At 39.3% G+C, this 25,129-nt stretch overlaps 2 protein-coding genes across 12 annotated transcripts in view; both read right to left on the bottom strand.

The window, feature by feature from the left end:
• Nucleotides 1-783: 783 nt before the first annotated feature.
• ISCA1 (iron-sulfur cluster assembly 1) lies at nt 784-12,606 on the bottom strand. 2 transcript variants are annotated; one of them, XM_049710905.1, is made up of 5 exons: nt 12,432-12,606; nt 6,941-7,015; nt 5,575-5,628; nt 2,756-2,861; nt 784-1,079 (listed from the first exon to the last, which is right to left on the bottom strand). In XM_049710905.1, exons 1-5 carry the CDS (start codon nt 12,510-12,512, stop codon nt 931-933), a joined length of 465 nt encoding a protein of 154 aa, XP_049566862.1. In that variant the 5' UTR covers nt 12,513-12,606; the 3' UTR covers nt 784-930. The 2 variants fall into 2 exon arrangements, with proteins under 2 accessions (XP_049566862.1, XP_033267266.1); XM_033411375.2 differs by lacking the exon at nt 12,432-12,606 and adding an exon at nt 8,841-8,921.
• Nucleotides 12,607-17,208: 4,602 nt separating this feature from the next.
• Nucleotides 17,209-25,129, bottom strand: part of TUT7 (terminal uridylyl transferase 7) — a 67,438-nt gene continuing 59,517 nt past the window's right edge. For 6 of the 10 annotated variants that reach the window (XM_033411383.2, XM_004283045.4, XM_033411392.2 and 3 more), the window contains one exon: nt 17,209-18,221. In XM_033411383.2, coding sequence (XP_033267274.1) covers nt 18,154-18,221 — 68 coding nt within the window. In that variant the 3' untranslated portion in view covers nt 17,209-18,153. Of the gene's footprint in view, nt 18,222-18,591; nt 21,140-22,793; nt 24,505-25,129 lie in introns of those variants that run through there. The other 4 variants (XM_033411386.2, XM_033411393.2, XM_033411384.2 and 1 more) reach the window with 2 other exon arrangements.

Genomic DNA, 25,129 nt, shown 5'->3' with positions numbered 1-25,129 from the left:
AGAAGCCAGACCACCCGTTTACCTTCACTGACTGCCTCGGAGCGCAGGGCTGGCGTGTCACCTACAAGATGGGGAGATGTGGGTGGTCCCGGCTGTGCCCCTACCCAGCCTGCAGTGTGAGGGGGGACAAAAGCCCTTCAGCTTCCCAGGGTATAGAACTGAGGGGATGGGCTAGATGGCTTTTAAGAGAACTTCTGATTAAAAGGATCTAAGTCCGCTTGAGATCCCATATCCGAGCAGACGCTTAGGGTGGGCAAAAGAACTGGACTTAAAAACAGGTGGGTGAAGTATTTACCTTTTGATCCCATCACTCAGAACTATTCTGCACTACAGTTAAGGAAATCTCTGTCCAATACTTTAATGGCTGGGGATGCTGCAGGGTAAGCAAATGAGGTATCAGACAATGAAGTTTTAGATAAAAATGTAGAAACGCTGTGCCCAGTTTGGGTAGAAAAACAATGCACCACCACACCACACCAGGAGTCAAGACTTCCTGCCTCTGAATTTTAAAATCCATCTTGTTGGGAGAAGTACGTTCAATCCTTTCAAAAGATCTACCAATCTACACCTATTAAGAATATGTTTTCTGAAATCCCCCCCAGGAAGGCAACTTCCATGAAACTAGCTCTAACAGAAAGGATGCAGGAAGGAGAATTTAATTGCAGGGTAAAACTTTTTTTCTTTACAGATCAGAAAAACGACACAAAGAGAGCAACAGATTCTCATTTTCTGTCCCCTATAAAGGACACAAGTATCAATTCTTCTGGAATCTAACACACTGGCTTCATTTTCAAATGCATCACTTTATTTTCCTTGTAAGGCAGCCATATTTTACAAACCTTAAGCATGCGACAGTCCTATGACTTCTGCAATAAGCCATAGAGCTTCCACAGCTCTCCTGGGGCCTACAGCCTGAGCAGTCCTGAGGAGTCAAATATTAAAGCTTTCTCCACAGCCACATGTTCCTTTGATGTTTGGGTTATTGAACACAAACTCACTGGATAATTTGTCTTCAACATAGTCCATTTCTGTTCCTAAAAGTGTTAGCTGTGCTTTCTTCTCGATGAACACTCTGACTCCTGGGGGAGAAGAAAACATGAGTCATATAAAGCCTGCCATCCCATGGAACCTGCTGATTCAAAGCACAACTGAACTTTAAATAGTAACCACTAACAAACGTCAAACAAGAGGCTTTTGAATCTGTCTCATTATTTCCTTTAAGGGATGCAGTGCTCAGTTTTCTGTCCCCTTTCCTACACAATAATCTATGTCAAAAACAATTGTATTAGGCTAGACAGTTGTGTACAGCAAATTCCATGACAATTCTGTGTAAAACTAGAATTTGCCTTTCTTCGCTATACTTCAATTTGCTACATGAAGAAAATGTGTATATTCTCAGTAAGAGTTCTGTAAAGATGGAGTCAATGAGATTAATGAAAATCCTGAAATGACATTTGTATACACAACACACTGCCAAGCCTAGAGAAACACAAAGGACTATGATATAATGGGCTAGTTTAATAAGACTAAATCATGAATCAGTACAAGCAGTTCTGTTTTTCTGCTTATGGACCAGAAAACTGACAATAACATAACTCCCTAGTTATCTCTACCTAACTAGTTGGTAGAGGTGGGAACCTTCGTAAATACTAATGGATTAAGAAAGCTTTCTTCCTTATAAAAAACTGCATCATTACTTAAATATGAACTATCTTTATTAGATCTCTTCTTTAAGATGAAAACTTTCAGGTTTAAGATACTTTTACATATTGATTTTAAAAATAATATATTAACAAATGTCTTTATTGATCAGTAACTTAAGTGCAATAAAAAGAATACACATCAAGAACCCATGAAAACTGGCTAATGGCGCACACAAAGCCAGTGCTGCAGAACCCATGCACGCTGAAACTCCCCTGAGGTTGTAGCAGTATTTATTTTGTTTTAAATAGATTTTATCAGATTATTGGGTAGGGGCAGGGACTGGGGGGGAGGGGCAAAATATAATTAAAGCACTGCAATTTTTTTTTTTTTTTTTTGCTGTACGCGGGCCTGTCACTGTTGTGGCCTCTGCCGTTGTGGAGCACAGGCTCCGGACGCACAGGCTCAGTGGCCATGGCTCACGGGCCCAGTCGCTCCGCGGCATGTGGGATCTTCCCGGACCGGGGCACGAACCCGCGTCCCCTGCATCGGCAGGCGGACTCTCAACCACTGTGCCACCAGGGAAGCCCAGCACTGAAATTTTTAATAAAAATTGGAAATAGACTCTTCTAAAGGAAGAAATGACATTACTTATTTGACACAGATGCTTCACACCAAAGTGGCTGGTTCATTCTGAAGTTTTATCATCTTAAAATCTTTCTGCACACAATGATAACCTTTCATAACTGAAACAAATAAACAAGTTTATCCAATAATCTATCACTTAGTTACTAAGAGCACAGCCTCTGGAGTGAACTTGATTGGGTTCAAATGTTCATAAGGCCACTTACTGGCTGTGTGACCTTAGGCAAACATATTTAATCTCTCAGTGCCTCAGTTTCTTCATCTGCAAAATGGGGACAATACAGTACCATTCTCATTTAGTTGCTGTGTATAAATTAGTTAATATATGAGAGCCCGTCGAACCATGCCTCCCTTACAGTGAGCACTAAATACACCATTCTTACTATTATCATCATTACTCTCCATGCTACACAAGGCCAAACATTTTAGGGAGAACAAAGTGTCCAGAAAAAGTTTGCATAAAACTCACCATCTTGAACAACTTCTTCATCAGAGTCTCCTTTTGTCTTTGTATATTCCAGAGTGTAGGAAAGGCCATTACAACCCCTGGTTCGGACACCAACCTTCACACCAACCTGAAAAGGCATTGTAAAAATAAACTTAGTTTTAATGTAGTACAGATTAAACAGTTATAGTAATAAAAGCCCTATTTGATAATATTTTCTTCAAAAGCTAAAAGATAAATATTAGATTTCTGGCTATAAATAGTCCCTTTAGGAAGTATAAGCAGAATGGGAAACTAGCATTTAAAAAATTTAACTACTGTACAAATATCATTACAACATTGGCAGGGATCCAAAAAGAATAAAAACCAATTATATACGAAGAAAGAAATACAGAGGGAACACTGCACCCTAAAACTACAGTCACCAGTACCCTAAAAATGAGCTTGTGTGTTTTTTCCTATTTTCTTTCAGTCTTTGTCTCATATATAATCTAAACATGGTGTTTTTTTTTTTTTTGGCCGTGCCACGCGGCTTGTGGGATCTTAGTTCCCTAACCAGGGATTGAACCCATGCCCTTGGCCATGAAAGCTCAGAGTCCTAACCACTGGACTGCCAGGGAATTCCCTAAATATAGTTTTTATTAGAGCAGAAATAAAAAATTTATTCTCTGCTTTTTTTCCCACTTAAGACATCATTTTCCCATGCAATTAGCTTTTGTAATTATCATTTGCAACTAATGCCTACATAATATTCCACTACACCTAAAGTATGTTTATTACTTAACCATTACTATTAACCATTTTTTCTGGGAATAACATTTTTAAGGAAAGAGTTTTAATTCCAAAAATGAATAATCACCTTTTTTTTAAAAAAAAAAAAGGAAAAAAATATCTGATGGCAGAGATGACTACATAAGAAAACTGGACTTGCTCAAAAATGTTTTTGCTCCACCTCACCATGTGAGATGTTCCCAGGATATTTCCCTATGGTTAGGTTCACCAAGGTTCATAGGTCATCACCTGGCAATCACATTGCCTCTATGTGACATGGGGCCTTAATTCTGTAAACATTCTCAAGTACCAGAAAGCAAAAGACTGCAGTCAACACAGACGTTAAGAAGTTTAAAAAGTGACCAAACAGCACTTTTAAAATACCAATGTCTACCTCAATGTAGTTTTCTAACAATATCTACCCAATTTCTATCTATTCTTGAGTCCTATCTGCTTTTTCATGTGCGTATACAGCATTATCATAAGAAGTATCATTTTAGCAAGCAGATCCTGATTCCCTGAACAGCAGTAACATGTGCTTGCTCCAGGAAAGCAAACATAAAGTGGGAAGACACCTGATGAAGAGCATGAGTTAGATGTTAAGATATTTGGTGGTTTTGATGAGTTGAAGCATTCAGAGTATTCTCTTCTGTCTTCAAACAAGGAGACAGAACTATAGCTTTATTCACCTTCACAGTGACAGCTTAGAGAATGTGTGAGGGAATTTCACATATTCAACATGATAAATAATAAAGTGCCTGGCTGAAATTCTGGAGCACACGTCATAAATACTTGTTTAACTTAGTTTTTATCTTTGCAAATAGGAAGACTCAAACAAGCAGGAAGTCCAACTATTAGGAATAGAGAGACACTTTATTAAAGAGTATGTGAAAATACAGCTTTAGGTACCTGGAGTTTGGAAAAGGGATTGCTTATGCCACAAATGACACCTGAAGAAGTGTTTGCTCAACCCTTTTCATGTCAAAACGAACAAACATCCCTCAATTCTACAAAAGTGAAATTGTGTCAACTGGTCAATTTATACTCTAGTCATTAGTCTACCCAAATTTAGTTGGAATTGAGTTGGAACACTGATATACTTAGATTTAATAATTCTTAGGGGAAAGATGATCGAACTCCTGTTACACTGTAATACAGGTTGTACAATGGAACTTAGAAACTACTCTGTAGTCTAATTATTGAATATTAATAGTCTTGGAAGTCATTTACAGTATCCCTTAGGCAGTGAACAATGTGCTAAGATTAAGATGGTTCGCACACCCCTTGCCCAGCGATTCTACATCTAAGAATACAGCTTATGTAGATGAAATAAGCTATGCCTACAGGTCCAGAACAACGGGCCTGGCACACTACAGATGCTAAATATTTGTTGAATAATGTTTGTGGAAGCACTGAATGAGAACAACCCAAAAGACCTTTAATATGAGAGCGTGGCTAGATAAACTTGTTCAACGGAATACATTAGTATATGCAGCCATAAAGAGAATAAGGATCTTTATGTAAGGATATGGAAAGATCTTCAAGCTATACTATTAGGGGCAAAGCAAAGTGCAACCACAGTGTGTGTGGTATGTTCTCACCTAAGTAGGAAAAGAGACACACACGCAAATGTAACAAGCAAAGTCTAGGCCAGCGGTTCCCCTCAGGGAATTAGTTTTGGTTGTCACAACTCCGGCACAGGCCAGAGATTCTGCTAAACATCCTGCAATCCACTCCCAACAAGGACTATCCAGTCCAAAACATCAACAGTGCTGAGGCTGAGAAACCTTGGCCTAGGTAATAAAATGCACAGATGATCTGTGCAAGGACACGAAGAGGCAGCCTCCTGGAAGGGAGAATGAATAAAGAATGTGGGGCGAGAGAGTGACTTCCTTTTCATATTTTTCATAATACCCTGTTGTGTTACTTGCATTTAAAAATCATGAGCATTTTTTACTTTTTAAATAAAAACCCCTAATTAATGAAAGCACACTGTTTATCACAAGATAAATTCATTGTGAAAATACAACTTCAATTTTTTACTAAATATTTGTCTGATTGGTTTTACTTACGTGTTCAGGCTTATCTTTAAGTAGCTGTTTTATCTTGTTTACTGCTGAAGGTGTCTGAAAAAAGGGAAGGTTATTAAGTTGTTAGTTACAAACTTTGCCTTCTTCAGCCTTATATTTCCTAGTATTTAAGACAACTCAAGTCTATCTTTAGCAAATTCATGTGGTGAATTTATGTTCCATTCTCACCAGAGTACCTTGTGGATTTCATACACAAGCATATGAACTCTACTCAATTAAAAGCATTTTTAAAAATATCCACTAGCAACATCCTCTTCATCCCCTGCCCCCACCCCCTCAGTCAAGGTCAGCTCCCTGTCATAATCTCTGTGGTACTATCCACTCACATCACAAATATAATTTTTCTAGTCAGCATCTATTTCAAATTCCTACTTTATGCCCAGCAACAAGCACATTGCCTGACACACAGAAGGCACTCGACAGTCAATGAATGATATCAAGTACCACATTGGGAAAGCCAATCTTCAGGCATTTTTCCTATTGATCATTATTAACTCTATTGCTCATTCTGTTTACCCCAAATCTATTTCAGATCCATCAAAATGTACACCTAGAGGAAAAAATGTTACCAGCATCAAATAACCCAGTGTGCCTCTCGTGCCAGTCCCATCAAATGTTCACAGAGATTGATTAATTGATTGATTTCGGCTGCGCGGCACGTGGGATCTTAGTTCCCCAACCAGGGATCGAACCTGCGCCCCTTGCATTGGAAGCACGAAGTCTTGACCACTGGGCCTCCAGGGAAGTCCCTATCCACAGAGATTATTACATCAGCATCTGAGCACCTAGATGATGCTCAGAACTAAGCTAGTCAATAATAGAAACAAGAACATGGAAGAGTTTTCAGGAGAAATGCTGTTTAACCAAGCCCAGTTGTCCTCAAAAATAAGAAAACGTCTCAATGTACTTCATGCGTAGATCAGCATTACAAACCCCAATTTCCTGAGGAGGCTGTTAGGGAGAAAGCCTGTCCCAGGGCATTCCTGGCCCACTTCCTAGCTGTGTCCCAGCCCATTACTTGGCTTAAACAGGGATAAAAGTCCCTCCTCCTCAGGATTCTTGTGAGGATTAAATGAACGAATTCATGAAAAGCATTTAGAATAGCGCCAGGAACAGAGAGCTCAACATAAGCCAGCTATTATTATAATAATGAGAATATATTATCATGAAGAGATCATGTCCTTCCTACGTTTCGTTTTACTAGCTCCTCTAGCTGGCAATGCTGAGCCGGTCCTCCAGTTTTCTATACAGGCATTTTCCTGGTTTGTGAAATCTCAGAGTGGACATTATGATCTACAACTAGGTAGTAATCGTAGCCAGAACTCAAGCCTGTGCTGGGGGTACAGACCTGATGGATGGCCCGAGTGTGCTCTTTCACCCTGTCTGGTTGGGGCTTGGCCAGATGAAGATGCTGAAGCAGAGTCTGGACAAATTTAGAAAAGTCATGAAACCAATGTAGAAGGTTGAGACTATCATTAAAAAAACAAAAACAAAAACAGGGACTTCCCTGATGGCGCAGTGGTTAAGAATCCACCTGCCAACACAGGGGACATGGGTTCGATCCCTGGTCTGGGAAGATCTCACATGCCACGGAGCAACTAAGCCCAGGTACCACAACTACTGAAGCCCGGGTGCCACAACTAATGAAGCCCGCACACCTAGAGCCTGTGCCCCGCAACGAGAAGCCACCACAATGAGAAGCCCGTGCACCGCAAGGAAGAGTAGTCCCCGCTCGCCGCAACCAAAGAAAGTTCGTGCGTAGCAACGAAGACCCAACACAGCCAAAAAACAAAAACAAAAATCACAGAACAGTGCACTGCACTTGATAAACAGTGAAACTTTGATTCAGTTATTAACATACGGTGTGTATGTATTTCTTATTGTGTGTCACTTAAAAAAAAAAAGTTGAATAAATCACTACCAGTGGGTGGTTTATAAAGGCTGTTTCCCACAGTTCTTTCAGAACAGGAACCAAGCAGATCAACGACAGGGAATAGGATGGGGGGGTGGGGGGAAGGAGGAAATTCTGCAGAGAATTATTTTTATTTATTTTTTAAGATCACAGTATATTAACCTCAAATAGTTAGAGAGATATTAATGGAAAAAATTTTTAAAAAATGCTTAGTTACACTTCTAAATGATTGCCAGTAAAAACTAGCTTTCCTAATTTTCATGGTGATATTTCCCATGTGAGTCCTGAAGAAATTAATTACTGTCAAATTACAATGAAAAGATTTCCAGTAAATTAAAAAAAAAAAGGCACAGTCGTGGGAAAATACTCACTGGAAGTCCAACCTGATGCGGAGCGTTGGTTTATTGCCAGCAGATGGGAGGTGTAAGCTCAGGGCACACATACCATGCTGCCCCACGTGTTTCTTTTCATCCTGACCAGGGATTGAACCTGGGCCATGGCAGTGAAAGCGCCAAATCCTATCCACTGGACCACCAGGGAACTCCTGAGTCTCATGTGACTTTCTAAATTATCTAATTTGGTTTTTACAAAAGCAATATATTTCCTTCTTTTCTCAACTCTTAGTAGAAAACACTTAAACAGCAAACAAAAGCAATTCATGGAGAGTGGTCCACTTACCACAAAGTGGTTGATGTTCAACATTTCATACAGAAAGGGGCTTAAGAGAAAAATTACCTGCGTGCCTGGGAACCAAAACATGTCTTTACAGGAACCAAAACATGTCTTAATTTCCTAGTGTCAGGCAATAATCCAATATACCCCACTGGGAGGAGTGTTACTGATGATGTATAACCCTGCTGAGAGTCCACTTCAGGGTAAAGATATGGTTATTAGAACTTTCCAAGCAATGGATCTGAATTTCAGAACAAGTCAGAATGACTAAACAGGGGAACGTTTGGGACTTAAGATCATTCTGGGAAATAGTATAAAAACTTCAGCAAAACAACATGCTGCAAGCCTAGCGGCCCTCCAGTTTCAACATACTCCCCCAAACAACTAAGTTACCCATACCCACCCAAGAAAGTTATGTATAATCAGTGAGTCTAATTCACCTGAGATTTGGCCAGTGAAATAAAATTCAAGAAACTCAATGAAATATTATTTCTCTCATATGTATATCACAGAACAAGACATTCTTTCAAGTGAAAGAGTATCTTTGAGTGAGATATTTTGGCCTTAAAAAAAAAAAACGACTTCTAGTCTGTTTTTGTGGCTGAAATTATGGGAGAAGGCACTGCAGATAAACGAATCTTTTGACTACTTCATAGCAACATACTTTTACTTTATCCAATGCCATAGCGTTTCTATTCCTTGTAGCAGAAACTTTCCATCCTCAATACTGCATTTCCTTAGTCATTCCCCCAGGCAATTTTCATTTTTTGCTGTTTAAGGAAACAAGATTAAAACCCGAAGTTAACTCCATGATTATGTATACTAAACATGAGCCAACAACTACAACCTAGTTTCGTTTCATTGTAAATCTGGTATTTTAAGGTTTAAAAGATGGTAGATAAAGGGCAGCCAATGAATAAATTTCAGTATATTTTGTTTGAGTCATTCTTTAACAGCTATGGCATTATGATGCTGTTTCCCTTTTGTCTTTGCCTATTCCTGTACATGCAGGTAATCATAGTACATATTCACAATTTTGTAGCCTACTGCTGAAAGTTTAACATGCTACTCATTTGATACATAGTAACATACATATATAGTCACTGTTTCTTGAGTACTTTCTAGGTGCTTAATGGTTTATATGCATCATCTTTTTATTCTTTCAGTTCTGTGATTTAGGTATTAAAGATTAAATAATTTGCACAGGGCTAGTAAGTCAAAGAATTAAGAGTTATGACTCCCAAACCTTTAAAAAAAAATCATTACTTGCAATGACTACATATCTTGCCAACAGGATTTACTCTTACTTATTTAACTTGGCCTTTCATTCAGGCTACTTCCAATTGTTTCCTGTGTAATGCCCCTTAAATTGCCTCCATATACCAATCTTACAGCTTGGTCACTGTTCCAAAGGACTTCTGGGGCTACTCCTTCAATGAATAAACACCTCCTTGAGCCCCCATGTATTTAACATCATATTGTTTCCAGACCCTTCTCAACCAGGAGCTGCTAGAAATTAAGCCCTAAGGTACCCACTGTATGTAATGAATTAACTTCTCTCTTGTGCATCAAGAATGATGCTGGCTATGTACCATTAATCTTCACATCTTTGGTTGAGCTTTAGGACAGTTGTGGGTATATCCCTAACCCTAATTAGGGCTGCAATGATTCTGCTTTGTACAACAATGGAAATAAAGGCCTCTGCCTGCAGTGTAGTGTTAAATCTTCAAGTTCTTCAGTCATATTTTACTCTGGCTCCTATACATACAATTCATTCGCAATTCCTGGGCCTGCAGGGAAGTAGGGAAGGGGGATGTCATCCTCCTTGGATGAAGGGTACTGACTTTGATGTGGTGGGTTGAAACCTTATTCTATCAAGGACCCACCCCTGGTTGCATAAAAGTGCCTGTGACCAGTCTTTAAAGTCTTTCTCTCCAGCAAACCATCAATCCTCTCCTGGATTAACAACAGTTAACACAGGTAATTTGGCTCTGAAAACATGGAATCATGCTTTTATTTCATCAATACCTTTTCCTAACCTCTCACTGACTAGACTGCACAGGTACAGCACTTCTCAAAGGTTGCAACATGTTGAATTCCTGATGTCAAAATTTATATACTTAGCTAACATTCATCATCTCTTCTTACCCATTTCATTGAACTATCTCATTTCATTTGCTCTCATCTGTCTTCACTCATTAGTCCTTTGATGATTTCACTGCTTTTGCACTTAAATGAATATGGTGTTAAACGTTTGCAAAAACACTTGAAAATTAAGCACAGATATCCATACATGCATGCCAGTGTGTTAAGACTAGGAACACATGCCAGGATTAAAATAACTGCAAGCCTGCTACCACAGACCTTTGGTGGAAAGAAACAGGGATGTGCGTTGGCACCAGCTAAGATCACAGGGAAAGGGACTAAAGTCCGCTAGACAGTTAAGGAGGATAAATTCAGACAATGGACTCCTGCATGCTAATTGGAAATGTTGATCAAAGGCAACACAGAGCCCTTGTGAACTGAGAACTGACATGACAAAGCAGTGCTGGTAGCAGAATTGGCCTGGTAAGCCGGGACAGGTAATGAAGCATAAAGGAGCAAGCACGGATTGAGAGCAGGTCTGAGAAAGTGGGCTGGGTTATTGTTCCTAGTAATTTCTAGAGGTGCCAAAGGCCTGGCCCATGACTGTGTCCCAAGAGGGTGGGAAACGTAGGTCTTAAATGTCTGATGACTAAGTAGGAATGGAGAGAAAGGGTATGACCCATGCCAAATGGTGGAGAAAGAAAAGGCAAAAAAGTGTCTCCACACTTTCTGACTCTTCCTGGCTCTATCAGTACCAGTGGTAGAATTCTTTTGATTTCTGAATAATTTTTACTGAGATTGAAAGGAGACGCAAAGTATGAGTAGTGCTTTCTAGTTCTTATGATTTCAAATCTTGGAGAATTCTAAGATTTGACAGTGTATCTTTCAGACAGGAAAATGGGCTTGATGGTACAGAAAAAAGGAATGTAGAATACAGTATCACATAAAAACAGAATAACCTCCTTATGCACCTAAAACAGTGACTCATTATAAAAATATATTCTTCCACCTGATCATGACTTTCTCCTGTTTTGCTGAAACGAATTTTCCGGCAACAGGCCTTCTCACGGCATTAAATTGAACGGAATCCATGATTCAATTTAATCTGTTTTCCCCAGTCTTCAGGAATTGAATGTTTGCACAAAGGCTTCTTTACCAAGAGTGGGGTGTGTGTGAGAAGAATGCTGAACTGATCATAAGATTTCCTATGAAATTAATCTTTCAAAACTGCAAATAGTGACTGCTTAATGGACAGGGGGTTTTCTTTTGGGGCCAGGTGTTTTGGAGCTACATAGAAGTGACAGTTTTACAATACTGTGAATGTACTAAATGCCACCGAATCGAACGCTTACAAGTGGTTAATTTTATGTGAATTTAAAACACAAAACAAAACTGTGCAGTACGTCGGGGATCCAGCATGCACAGTAAGTTCTGTAAGTATCTGCCGCAAGTTTCCTTTGAGTGTGTTTGACCTTTCACCCAGAGAACGCTGTAAACTCACTCAGGGTGGTAATTTATCCTTCTTTGTCCTTTGTTAGAGCCACCACGGCCTAGGGCCCCTGGAGGCACAGAGTGCGTTTCAAAGCCTCTTCAACCCCAGACACCAGGAAGTAACCCTTTGTGCACTGCAGCCTTGATCTCTGCAAGCGGGTGGGCTTTGTTGTCTCCGCGCTCTCACCGGCGCTCCCGCATCACACTGTGGTCCTGCGGCCGGGCGAGGCTAGGCTCGGCTCTCCCCAAGCGCCACAAGGGTAGGAACCCTGGTTCATTCACCCAGCTGCGCCCGGCACCTGGCACTTCGACCTCTAAGTAACCCGCGACCTCAAGCACTGCTGCCGCAGCAAGACCCTCCGCAACCCCAAGCTCCGGAAAAGCCGCGCCTGACCCCCCAAGGGGCCGTGCTCGCGCCGCCCCTCCCCCCTCCGCACGCGGCGGCGCGCGGCCTGCTGGGAAACGTAGTTCCCGGGCGCCCGGCTCCCGAGGAGCAGCCCCGCCCGTGCTTGTTTATCTCCACAGCAGAGGCGAGTTGGGGGTGGGGACGATGCGGCGGCTGCGGAGCGGGTCAGGGGTGCTGCCGCCCGGCCGTGCTGTGCCCTGCCACCGTGCCCCCCCTCGCGGGGGCGAAGGTGAACCAATATAACGGGCCCGGTCGCGCGCCCCAGCCACTCACCAGGGTGAGGGCGGCCCGGGTGGGCTGCAACTTCCTCTTGCTCACAGCCCGGACAGTGGCCCGGACTAACGAAGCCGACATCCTCGCCCTCCCGGTGCCCCGATACCTCGGGCCGGAACTCGGCCACCTCAGCCTCTCTCCATGGACACGGCGGGCGCATTGACGCCACAAGCTCCGGCGCACGGCGCCCTAGGCCCCGCCCCTCGTGGGCCCGCCCACGCCGTCGCCATTGGGCGGGCCGTATGAGTGACAGGCGGAGAGCGTGGCTTGGCGCCCGGGCCGTGGTCATGTGACGCGGGACACAGGGGTCGAGGGCAAGGTCGTAGCTCTGCGGCAGATCCACGCGCGCTGACTCAAGCCGGACTGGGGCACATGGAATGAACTCGGACTTGTGGACTCTGGAGGCGCGCCGTTCCACGCCCTGACTTCTGGGCAAGGTGCTGCCCCGCCGCTTAAGAACTCAGAGGGGTCTACCGGCCGTAGGTGCGGTTCACAAGGGCAGAATGGATTCGAGGCCCGGACAGCTACATACGTTTCCGTCTTCCTTTTTGGTCCAGCTTGGCAGTTCTTAAGAGCGTAGAATTACCGCAGATTCTTAGTAAACATCCTCCTTCTCTCCCCTGCCTTTCCCCAAGCTGCTTAGGATGTTGGGATGTTGAAATATGGTACTAACACAATGTTTGCTTTAGGTTGGAATCCAGCTTTACTGTAAGATGTGACTGGGCAGCTCGGGGAATACTTTTATAGCAAGTACCAGTCGATAGCTTGATGGAATACCTGTTGCTTGTCAGATCTTGTGGCTGCTCAGGGACTTCTGTCCTTTAATTCGGCAAACATTCCTGAGCCCCAGGCATTGTGCAGCCAGCACTATACCCAAGGCGTACACAGGAAGCCTGGTAAACGGAAGGTCCAAGGAAGAATTGGAGATCCTGGTAGGAGAGAAGTGCAGTAGGGGCAGCAGATGGGAGGAGAACATCAAGAAAGGCGGCATATCGGGCTTCCCTGGTGGCGCAGTGGTTGAGAGTCCGCCTGCCGATGCAGGGAACACGGGTTCGTGCCCCGGTCTGGGAAGATCCCACATGCCGTGGAGCGGCTGGGCCCGTGAGCCATGGCCGCTGAGCCTGCGCGTCCGGACCCTGTGCTCCGCAACGGGAGAGGCCACAACAGTGAGAGGCCCGCGTACCAAAAAAAAAAAAAAAAGAAAGGCGGCATTTCTAAATGCTAAAGGGAAAAAGGAAGGAGGAGGTTGTGTGGGGTCTTGCTGGGGAGGATAGATTCTTGCTCAGTGTTTTGACGTGGAAAGAACTAATCAGTGAAGTGTTTTTTATTTTTATTTTAAAATGCTGGGCTGGGCTGGGCGAGGGCTTCCTCTCGCTCCCCGCCACGCGCGGAGTGTGAAGTGTTTATTAGAACCCAGTTTATCTTTCATCCTCTAGAGCCTACAGGATTGGATAGTTCAGAATTAGTTAAGTAATTTTCTCTCTGCTACTTAGACGCGATCGCATTGACAGTAAGAGAATAGTTGTTTTCCAAGCCCCGCTGTGCACGGAAGAAACTGTGGGATTAGGCGAGGTAGTGTGGAATCGTCTCTTGGTTTCATCTTTAACTAGGTGGGTGATTTGACTAGGTGGTGATCTGTGACTAGGTGGGTGATCACGTTCCTTCTCATGCCTTGTCTCCTAAAGATATGAAGATTAAATGAAAAGCTCTTGGAAGACTGCACAGCACACAGCAGCACTCCATAAACGGTGCTAATTGGTAATAGATATTCAAAGATGCCATGAATTTTGAAAATACTTCATATGATACAATGTCATTATACATTTGTCCAAAGCCACAGAATGTGCTACACCAAGAATGAATCTTAATGTAAACAGTGGACTCCAGGTGACAATGATGTGCCCATGTAGGTTCATGGATTGTAACAAATGTCCCACTCCGGTACAGGATGTGGACAGTGGTGGAGGTTGGTGTGCTGCAGGGGCCATAAGGGAACTCTCTACTTTCTGCTCAATTTTGCTGTGAACCTAAACCTGCTCTAAAAAATAAAGTTTATTAATAAAAATGTAAAAAAAAGATGCCATGTATTTTTATCAATTATTGAAAAAATGTTATACAGTTGCGTAGCACTGTTCAGGTTTCAGAAGAACCCTTGAGCACATTATCTCATTGGAGCCTCACTACTTTAAGCCACACAGAGGAGCGTTGGCATGGCTATTTTATAAATGATGCTTAAACTCAAGCCCTTTAGTATAGTGCCTTAGACACTATTTAAAAAATCCAGTCCTGAATTTTCTGATTGAGGATCCTGTGTATGACTAATAGCTTTCTTTCCTCTATTTAATACACACTACTCAGTTTTTAACTTGTTGGCTGTTTTGCATGTATGTGCTCAGCCACATAATCTGCTTGTCAGTGGATCAGGCATACCTAATGTTACTTGAAAATGGTGCAGATCCCTGAAAGAAACTGGCATGTTAGAAGAAAGTGTCTTCATGACTATATAAAAAATGTGTGCTCCTTTATCTCAGAGCAGCAGCTGTTGTGTGGTATTGAAGTTAGGCGGGTGTGGAGACTGTTGAAGTGGTCCCAAGCTGTAACCACTTCTAGATTTCCACTAATAGGTTAAAAACTTACAATAGGGGAATGTTCAACACTGCACTTCAGGATTTAATTTCAGGGTTCTAGACATTTAAAAAAGTGTTTTCTTAGTAAGACCGCACTTGATCCTCACTACTGTGCAAGGGCAGGTATGGTTTCCATTTTACAGGCAAGGAAAATGAACTGCTAAAAGGTCAGAGGGATTTGCCACACTCTCAGCTGGAATAATGGCAGAGCCAGAATCTAATTAAGCCTAGAATTCCACTCAGTGGAAAGTGTGCTAAATTCTTGACTGCTGCTGTCCAAACAAGCCTGCTTTCAAAGAAAAAGAAGTACCGAGCACATCTTTGCAATTTTAGGGAGGTTTGTTAAATTCTGTTTGCTTTTCAACATTTTGTTTTGCCGTAATACTGAACCCTACTGACTTATCTACCCAGGATTTTTTCCACTAGGGTAATATATATATATATATATATATATATATATATATATATACACACACACATATATTTGAATAAACTGAAGTTATCTGAGAACATTTAATAACATCTCTAAGTGTGCACATTCCTGCTACTGTACACACTGAGCAAGGGATTAAAAAGTGTAGATTGGGGGTATAAAAAATGGATTTCATATTTTTGTTCTTGAGAGAAAGAGGAAGGGAGGACCCTGGTGGTGGGGCAGTTTTGCAGCTTGTAAGAGACAGACCAGCTGCATCTGCAAGATAGCCACACCCTGGAAACTGGACTCAGCATGGAGCAGATGTTCCTGTCCCCCAGCTGGGGTGCTGAGAAGGGGCTGTGACCAGCATCCAAGTAAAGGGAGTGAAGAGAACCAAGGGCAATACATTATCCAGGTCTGCTGGCAAATACTAGTCACTGTCCCACTGATTCAGTGTGACGAACTGAAAATCAAAAAGCTATCAAATATTAGGCAGAATCTACTTTAGAAATCAGAATAAAATGTAGGAAACTTTCAACATTCTTCAAAGGATATATGAAAATATGGTTTCTATGAAAAGGAAGATAGTAAGAACAAACTAAAAGAATAAGAGAAAAAGGAAGGTGGTGGGTTAGGTAAGTTCAAGAAAGTTACAAGTGCAATAACAAACCTCATGTTAGAAAGAGCAAACAGCAGGATGACACTAAAAATCAAGCCAGTCACGTGGAGGTTAAACTTGACAAGCTTTCCTAACCAGAAAGGAAAGAGATGATAGGGAGAGGCATTTGAGAATAGACAAAAGTATTTTTGAGAACTAAAATTATGAATATAGATATTCTCTCAAATTAAAAAAAAAAAACCTTAGGTGGGGAGAGACATTGGATTCACTTTTGTTTCAGACAAATGTCACTGATACAAAAGTTACAGGGAGAAATAAACACAGAAGCATCCAAGCAGAAAAATAAAACCTATAAGGGAACAAAAATCAGGTTGGCCCCAATCTCGTTACTATGCCAGAAGACAACAGAATGCCATCAACAGTCTTTCCAAAGAAAGTGACAAGAATTACGTGTCCAGTCGACTGTCATGTACGAAGGCAAGAGAAGAAAAGAGGAGCAGCGGAGGAAAGTCAGGTAGAGCAGTTTTAGCCCAGGGTGCTTAATTCACTTGTTAATTCATGAGTTTCTGTTCATTCAAAACTGAGTAAGGAATAATGCCTAATTCTTTCTACCACAACTTCCCTACTCTAAAGTTCATTTTTTTTTTCTTTTTTTCGCTGCCCCGCGTGGCTTGCAGTATCTCAGTTCCCTGGCCAGGGACTGAACCTGGGCTACAGCAGTGAAAGCCCCGAATCCTAACCACTAAGCCAAAGGGAACTCCCCTCTAAAGTTAATTTTGATATGGTTCTTTTTTAGCTGGAAAACGACTCCAAGTAATTTGTTTAAAAGAAGGGCACACAAGGTGTGCTACTTTCTGAGCCCTCTTCTATCTGGGAACATTTGCCCAGCAAGCACCCCCTGCAGCCCTTCCTATGCATTCACCCCCCATAAATCTGTGCCTCTTACTGGCACACTCTCAGGACTTGGCAGGCGTCGGGTGTCAATAAACACCAGATCGAATGAGCACATGTAAAGGGAACACGGGATAAAGAGGAGCAGATCTGTACTGCCCTTAATCCTTGACCTAGTTTCCTCAGGAAATGTAGGACTCTCAGTGGAAAGTAATATGGATAAAGTTACAGGTTGAAAATGTGATTTTATTTCAAAATGATAAATAAACCGAGGCATAGTTTAGACCATGTACTACTTCTGAAGGGCTTGTGAATTAGAGAAACAGTTCCAGGAGGGCTCCAGTCAGACCAATCAAACTCATGATTGGCAGAGATAGCCTCTTTAATAATCAGGGATTTTAAAAGTCCTCCACCCTAATTTCTGAATATCATAAAAAGTAAAAATTACTTTTGTCATTTTTCCTTTGAAAATGTTTTTAGCAGCAAACAGGACTCTTGTTTTCCTTACTTCATTTTTATGACCGTAGTAGTTATATGTCAACTTACTTAAAATTAGAGAGGGAAGAAAACTAAAAGCCCCTCAGTGGCACTGCTCATCCACGGAAGGCTCACATAAATAGGTACTCATGTTCACGTTATCACTTCTTCTACAAATATCAATAAAGTAAGGTTTGTAAATCGTAAATACAGTAGTGGCAGTTCACACATATTTGACACGCTTTCACACAAGGATTCAGTCAACAACAATAAATATAATTTCCCCTCTTCAAAACAAACAAACAAAAAGGATTTATAAGGGAAAAAAAGGATTAATTTACTTGGAGTTCATCACACCAATTTTAGTGTGCTTTGAAAGAATTAAAAAGCATGAAATTGTATTCCTGAATACTGGCCCATAATTACATTTTTTTTTTAAACCTGTCTTCAATACATACATCATGGCTTTCTATTAAAATCCTTAAATCTACAGGGATTTGTAGTAGGTAAGACTATATAAAAATTTTTTTTCCTCATTAACAATTTCATTAAGTTAAAAAAAAAAATCGGACATTTCCCTTAAATGTTAAGTTGAAGCCTGATCTATGCTGCTGTGTCCTGTGAAATGAACCTAATTTTCAAAGTGAATAGGAACGCCTGAGTGGCCATTTAGAGTGCGGCATTTTCCTTCCCTCATGATTCCTGCTGGGTCCTCTTCGCTGAGGCTTTTCCCTGAGTCATATATTTACTGGAAAGGCTACCTAGAGGAGGGGAAAAAACAAAACCCAACATAAATGAAACAAGCCTCACTTTATCGTAAACGCCATACAGTTACTTCTTATTGTTAATTATTCACAGAAACTTTTCATACTGGTCACTTGTTTTCAATCAAGTAATTTGGCTAGATATATTGTAAAAAGGTATATATAGAACATTATCTATTAAACATAAGCCTCGTCACATTCTTTCTAAATGCAGACGAGTTGCTAGAGTGACATCATTTTAATACATTTGCATGCTCACTATTTACATATTGGTACAGAAGGCCAGGTGAACTTTTAAAGGCTCTGCTCTGCATCTGCAACCAAACAGAATAGATTGCAAAGAATACTTTGGTCAGAAATATATATCTTGCGTCATTACTCTGACGACACGAAGCTGTGAATGGTGATATTGTAGCCATAAGTCATTGATTTAAAAGAAAAAAAGGAAATTTATTATATTTACAGGTAAAGGACAGAAATAAAGACTGCTAATTAAATGCATACCACAGAACAGTTAATAAGTTCTGTTCTGGAGTCTAAACAAATAGATCAACGAAGCAAGAAAACTGAGAAATTCTTAAGTGATTACTTGTAAGAAAGTAGTATATAACAAAGGTTATACACATTGATTATATACATTTCAAATCAATGGGGGAAAGTATGGATTGTTCAATAACTGGTATTGTGTCAAATAAGTAATTTTGGAAGAAAAGGGTTAGATAAGTTTCCTCCCTCACATCATACTTTTCCTCCCCACCTAATTCCAAATGAATTATAGAATTAAATATAAGAGAGTCAAAGTATAAGAAGTAGTGGCTATTTATACAATCTTGGGGTGGGGAAACAGTTTCCTAAGTACATCACATTATATTTTATTTATGAAAAAGGCTTTCTATGCTTAGTACTAAAGAAGTTACAAATCAATAGAGAAAAGATGAACACCAATAGATAGCTGGTGAAAGAAAAAGCAATATATGAAAGAGAAAAAGACAGCACAAAAAAATATTCAATATCAATGGGTAATCAAAGAAATGCAAACAAGATACCAATTCCTAACCACCAAATTGTTTGAAGGAAAAGCAGAAGGACAGGGAAGTGGGTAGAAATTTTGGTAAAGGAATATTCATACAAACCTTACAATAACTTAAGTATGCAAACAACTCAAATGTCCAGAACTTGTGATATGACTAAGTATATCATGAACAAAATAGGATTATTAGGTATGCAGAGGATAATTAATAACATGAAAAAAGCAGTTTATAAAACCACATGAATAATATTTCCATTAAAACTAAAAATTAAAAAAGGAAAAACCCTACCAATCAGCTATTTGGCGCTTCATTTTCCTTATCTGTAAAATAAGGGCAATAACACCTACCCCCTTGGAGTTATTGTGATGATTAAATTAATTAATACATGTAAAGCAACTGAAACTGGCACATAGAAAGTACTCAATAAATGCTAACTATTATCATTACACTGATGTAAAAAGCTGGGAAGATTTTACCTCCAAAACCTAAACAATAGTTAATGCTCTAGAACGGGACAAGTATAAATGGCTTTTATTTTCATTTTGCTTAAACTATACTTTCTAAAATGTCCAAAGCCAAAATATTAAGTATGCAAATATAAACTTATGCCCCCCAAAAGCAAACTTTTCGAAGCAGGACATCTAGATAGTCAACTCACAGTGAAAAATGAGTGCTATGTCAGGAAGATTCAAAGTACTCTGCTTGTGTATAAATACCATATTTATACCACGGAGTGTCTACTGGTCAAAAATACACATCTTTGATATTCTGAACTGCACAAAGTATTGAGGACAGGCTTTTCACTTGAAGGACAAAAATTTAGATCACTGCACCTCATATTCTACACACACTTCGGATGGATTAAAGATCTAAATAGGAAAAATAAGGTTTTAAAGCTAATAGAAAAAAATACAGTTGTATATCTTTATAACCTCAGGCTAGGGAAGAATTTCTGAAAGATAACCCTAAAATCATGAATCACATGTCCATGAAAACTAATCAGGGAAAACCAATCATCTGATTATCTCAAAATTAAAAACTGAAGTGGCAATAGATACAAGGTAAAAGACAAGACATACTGGAGGAAGATATTAAGGAAGTATATAATAATAAATGCTCAGTATTCAGAATGAAGAACGCTTGTAAATTATTAAGGAAATGATAATGCAACAGGAAAACGGGCAAATGATCTGAACAGACCATTTATAGAAGAGGAACTCCAACTGGCCAGTTAACATAGAAAAAGGTGCTTAGCATCACCAGAGTCAAAAAAATACCCATTAGAACAACACCAAAGTATTTCTCACTCATCAGATTTGTAAGAATAAAAACTGCTGATGGGAGTGATAATTGTTTCAACCAATGAGAGGGTATACGACAATATCTAACTAAACCGAAAAGGCACATATGCACATATGAAAATGCGCTATGACCCAACAATTTGACTTCTAGGTACTCAAACCCTATAGAATCTCTAAAACATGCTCAAGAAGACTCACACAAGAATGATCATTACAACACTGTTTATAATAGGAAAAAATCAGAGGTAATCTAAATGTTCACGTACTAGGTAATGGCTACATAAAATATTCTGTATTTGTATGATGCAATACTGTAAAGAAAGAGGCTAAATCTATATACAACAACATATATAAATTTCAAAGTAATTTCGTTAAATAGATATAAAAAAGCAGGTTGTAGAACATTCTTATTATACAGTGTGATATGTCATTTAAATTTAAATATTCACCAAGGATACGTATATTAAAGGATACATAAGTAAGGGCTTAAAAAGAACTGGTACCTGAAGTCATAATAATGGATCCTCTGGGATGGAGGGGGACATGACAGACAGAATGGGCCTGGGGTAGTCACCATCTTAACCTTTTATTAACAAATGATTGAAAAGAAAATGTGAAAAAATAACGCCAATTCTCTAGTAGATGGGTAGTTGTTATATTATCTGTACCTTTAAAAAAATTTTTCCCCAAAATGTTAAGAAACCATTCTTTTCTAAGAATAGTACTTACAGTTTTATTACTGCATCACTTAAACATGTAGTCCTATATATATATATATATATATATATATATATATATATACACAAAATCTCATCATACCTGAAGAAACTTCATATAAAAAATTCACATGTAAAAAGATAAAACTATGGGACTTCCCTGGCAGTCCAGTGGTTAAGTCTCCACACTTCCAGTGCAGGGGGCACATATTCGATCCCTGGTTGGGAACTAAGAACCCACATACCGCATGGTGCGGCCACAAAAAAAGATAAAACTGCTAGAAATAAAATATGAATTTTTATGTAATCTGGGGGAAGAACATGAAATTCTTAAAATTGTGTAAGCATGACTTGAAACTACCCTAAAGCTGGCTAGATCAAACTACTAAAACAAACAAACAAATGTTATGTATGGCAAAATAAATCATAAATGAGGCTGAAAGAATAATAAACTGGTGGTAGTGGCGAAGCCTACTGTAACTCATTTGACAAAGCATGAATGAATTTCTAAGTAGAAAGAACTAAAGACAAAAATGAATCCTCAACGAAAATACAAAGATATAACATGAAGAAATACAAATGAGAACATGGGAAATGTTAGTGTTTAATGGTAATAGTAGAACTTCAAGCAGACTGGCAAAAAAGGACTACCCTAATGGAGTGAGGGTATGGAAAGTTTGTGAATGACTCTCTGAGATTGTCAACAATCACAACACGGCATTAATTGTATCTCTGTCGAAACATGCATACCTTTAAACCTATTATCCTCCTAAATGGGTATTTATCCTGAGGAAATAACTAGACAAACATGCAAATATACATTATAATGTTTAAACAGTGGTCTTCAACCTTGGGTACTTGTATTCCTGAATAGCTTAACAGGACAAGTGCTTAACGTATTCCTTGGGCAATCAGAGAGCTGACCACAGTGCTTCAATTTCTGAGTTCTTTCTGAGAATGCCTTTGTGGCCCAGGCTTTGGGCTGGTTCTCAGGAATCACACCACTTTTTCTTTCCCCTTTCACAAGACAGAGAGGCATACCTTCTAACCATCCACCTCTTAATGTGGTACATTGCCCCAGGGTGAAAAAAAAACTTTGGGAGGCAGGGAGGCACACAGAATGCTGGTATCTGTGATAAAATGTGAATGCCTCTAATAAAAACCCAAATTTTTAGCTTTCATAAAATTACACTGATAGCTGATGACCATCAAAATAATTTCTGATGATGCATTATTATGTGATTTTTGGTCAGTTAATTAAAAAGGAATGAAAATAACTGAGTGGCACTGTTGTAATACATCTTCCCTTCCCAGACTCCTAAAGGTATTTCTTATTACTTTTAATTTGCTATCATAAAGACTAATGAGTTTTCTCAATGTTTACCAAGTATAAAAACAAAAAGATTAGGAACAGAAATGATTCACTGTTTCAGTCCTGCAGTAAGTAGTACTGATCCAAAGTTGAATGAATGCATGGGGAAAAAAATCCCATCTAAATAAAGGACAGTCATTTTCAGTAAGTAAACATAAAAAGCAATTTTTAATCAAAATTTGTAACATTTGTTTTGGCTAATTATATTATTCTTATAACTATAAAAATAATTTAGAAGAAATGTTTACACTTTGAGATTTAATAAAAAGCTTAAAAATTCAATTTATATAAAAAAATTCAATCTATATAAACACTTCTGTTGCAGATAAGTATGATAGGCTGGTCAATAAAATGCTTGAAATATATATGATTAAAAGGTACCATCTTAAGATAAAATTCCATGGAAGTGAAACAAAAGAATTCAAGGCGGAAAAAAAAAAGATGTAAAATTTCTGCAATAATATTTACATTTCATTTGATACATTTAAGCTTGATTTAAAAGTTTTGTTTTTAAAATGCCAATATTTACAAAAAACCTCCAGAAATTACATGTTTTGCAATTATGATGAAAAATGGAGATATAAACTTAAACACATACAAGGAGATACATTGGTGGTTCAACATTTTGGGGGAGAGTATGCGAGCAAAAAAGTTTTGAAGACACTGACATAACAAATGTTTGAAAAGAGCTAGCTCATTAATAAGGAATGGTTAAATAAATAATGTATATTCATATACTGGAATATCAAGAAGGGTATGAAAAAGAATGATCTATATTCACTGATACTAAGATCTCCCCATATGGTTTCTAAAAAGTGCTTCTATTATTTTAAATTTACTATCATAAAGAGAACTGTGTTTTTGTTTTTAATAAGTAGGCTTTAACATTCTGGTTAAGGAAAAAAGTATACATCATCATGAAGGAGAAAAGATATCCACCAATCTCTTACAGTATCTCCAATTTTTAAGATTTCAAATCCTGGGATTAAAATGGAATAAACGAAGAGACAGAGGTAGTTTCTTTGGAAAAGTAATTTTCTTTGCAAAAACGGTAGAGGATTAAGAAATAGAAAAATGTTAGTTTTCTGAGATTCTCATACTGAACAGTTTATGACTATGGTTCTCCAATCTCCACATACTCCTGTTTTGTTAAAAATTTCCATTATATATTCGTCCTAGAAGTTAGAGAGAAGTACAGCATGGTTGGAGACTTTGCGTTAACCACAGTAATAAGAGTAGTAATAATTTATTGAGTGATGTGTGCCAGATGCTGTGTTAAGGGCTTTACATATATGAAATTAATCCTTACAATTGCCCTGTGAGATATCAGCCCCAATTTATCGACAAGGAAACTGAGGCACTGAGAGGTTCGATAACTCGACAGAGGTAATGCAGCTAGTAAATGACTGAGCTGGATTTCAGACTCAAGTAAGTCTGATTTTAACACTCGTATTCTTGATTATTCTTCCAAACTTACTGAATATCTAAGGCACTGTGTTGGCTGTGTGTATGTGCAGGAGGGAGGAAACAATGAAGATCAAGGAAATTCATGGAATTTTCTATCTACTACTATCACATTTGAGAGTGAAGAACTATACGTAGCTTAGTGGAAAGGAATGGAGGGAGGTATCAGGAGAGGAAAAGAGAACTTGGTTGAGTGCTTACTACTGAATGGGTGCTTTAATCTTCTCAGCACCCGATGACACAGATGGTGCTACTGCCAATTTTATAAATGTGACATCTGGAGCTCAGAGCAGCTCATTTCTTCTAAGGTCAATATAACTGATGTGTGAGAGCAGGGGCTGTCCACACCAGCAGGCTCTTGTTAGGAAACTACCCGTGCATCACAGATAAATAAGCCTGTGAAAAGGAAGAGCTTTTTGGAAACTTAATACTACTTACAGTTGAGACATATTTCACATCTATAACAACATAGATAACTTGTATAAATTTACCATGGGTAAATTTGACAGTATTAACAGTTGTCAATAAATTAAACTTGAAGTTTAATTTATTGGAAAGGATAAATTTTAACCACCTATGTTTTCTTTTCTTTTCTGGTATAAAGTAAACCTATTTATTGTAATAAACTTACTACAGGAAAAAAATAAAGTTTTACAGTTATTCAAAAGATTTATAAATATGTAAGTCTTTTACTCAGAAGAAAATTTATTGAAATCCTAACTTACTGTCAATTGGTAATGCCATTTCTAGGCATATGTCTAATATCTGTATTTCTCCCCCACTTAAAAAATTATACAATTATAAAGTTTTACTCTCAAGATGTGTAAAGCCTTTAGCAGAAGCAATGCCGACAGATGCCCTGCGGGAATACCAACCCCATCAGCACCCCCTGTCAACCTCCGCCCTCGCTGCATGCAGCTACTGTTCTAAGTGCTTTTATGAGGGTTTCTCAACAGCCGTACCAGGCAAGTGATAGTAGTGCTATTATCCCCTTGTAACAGATGAGGAAACTGAAGGAAGT

This window comes from Orcinus orca, chromosome 6 (genome assembly GCF_937001465.1).
Source record: "Orcinus orca chromosome 6, mOrcOrc1.1, whole genome shotgun sequence".
Taxonomy (NCBI): Eukaryota; Metazoa; Chordata; class Mammalia; order Artiodactyla; family Delphinidae; genus Orcinus; species Orcinus orca.
The sequence above is the reverse complement of the archived record's forward strand: the minus strand, read 5'-3'. Positions and strand labels throughout refer to the sequence as shown.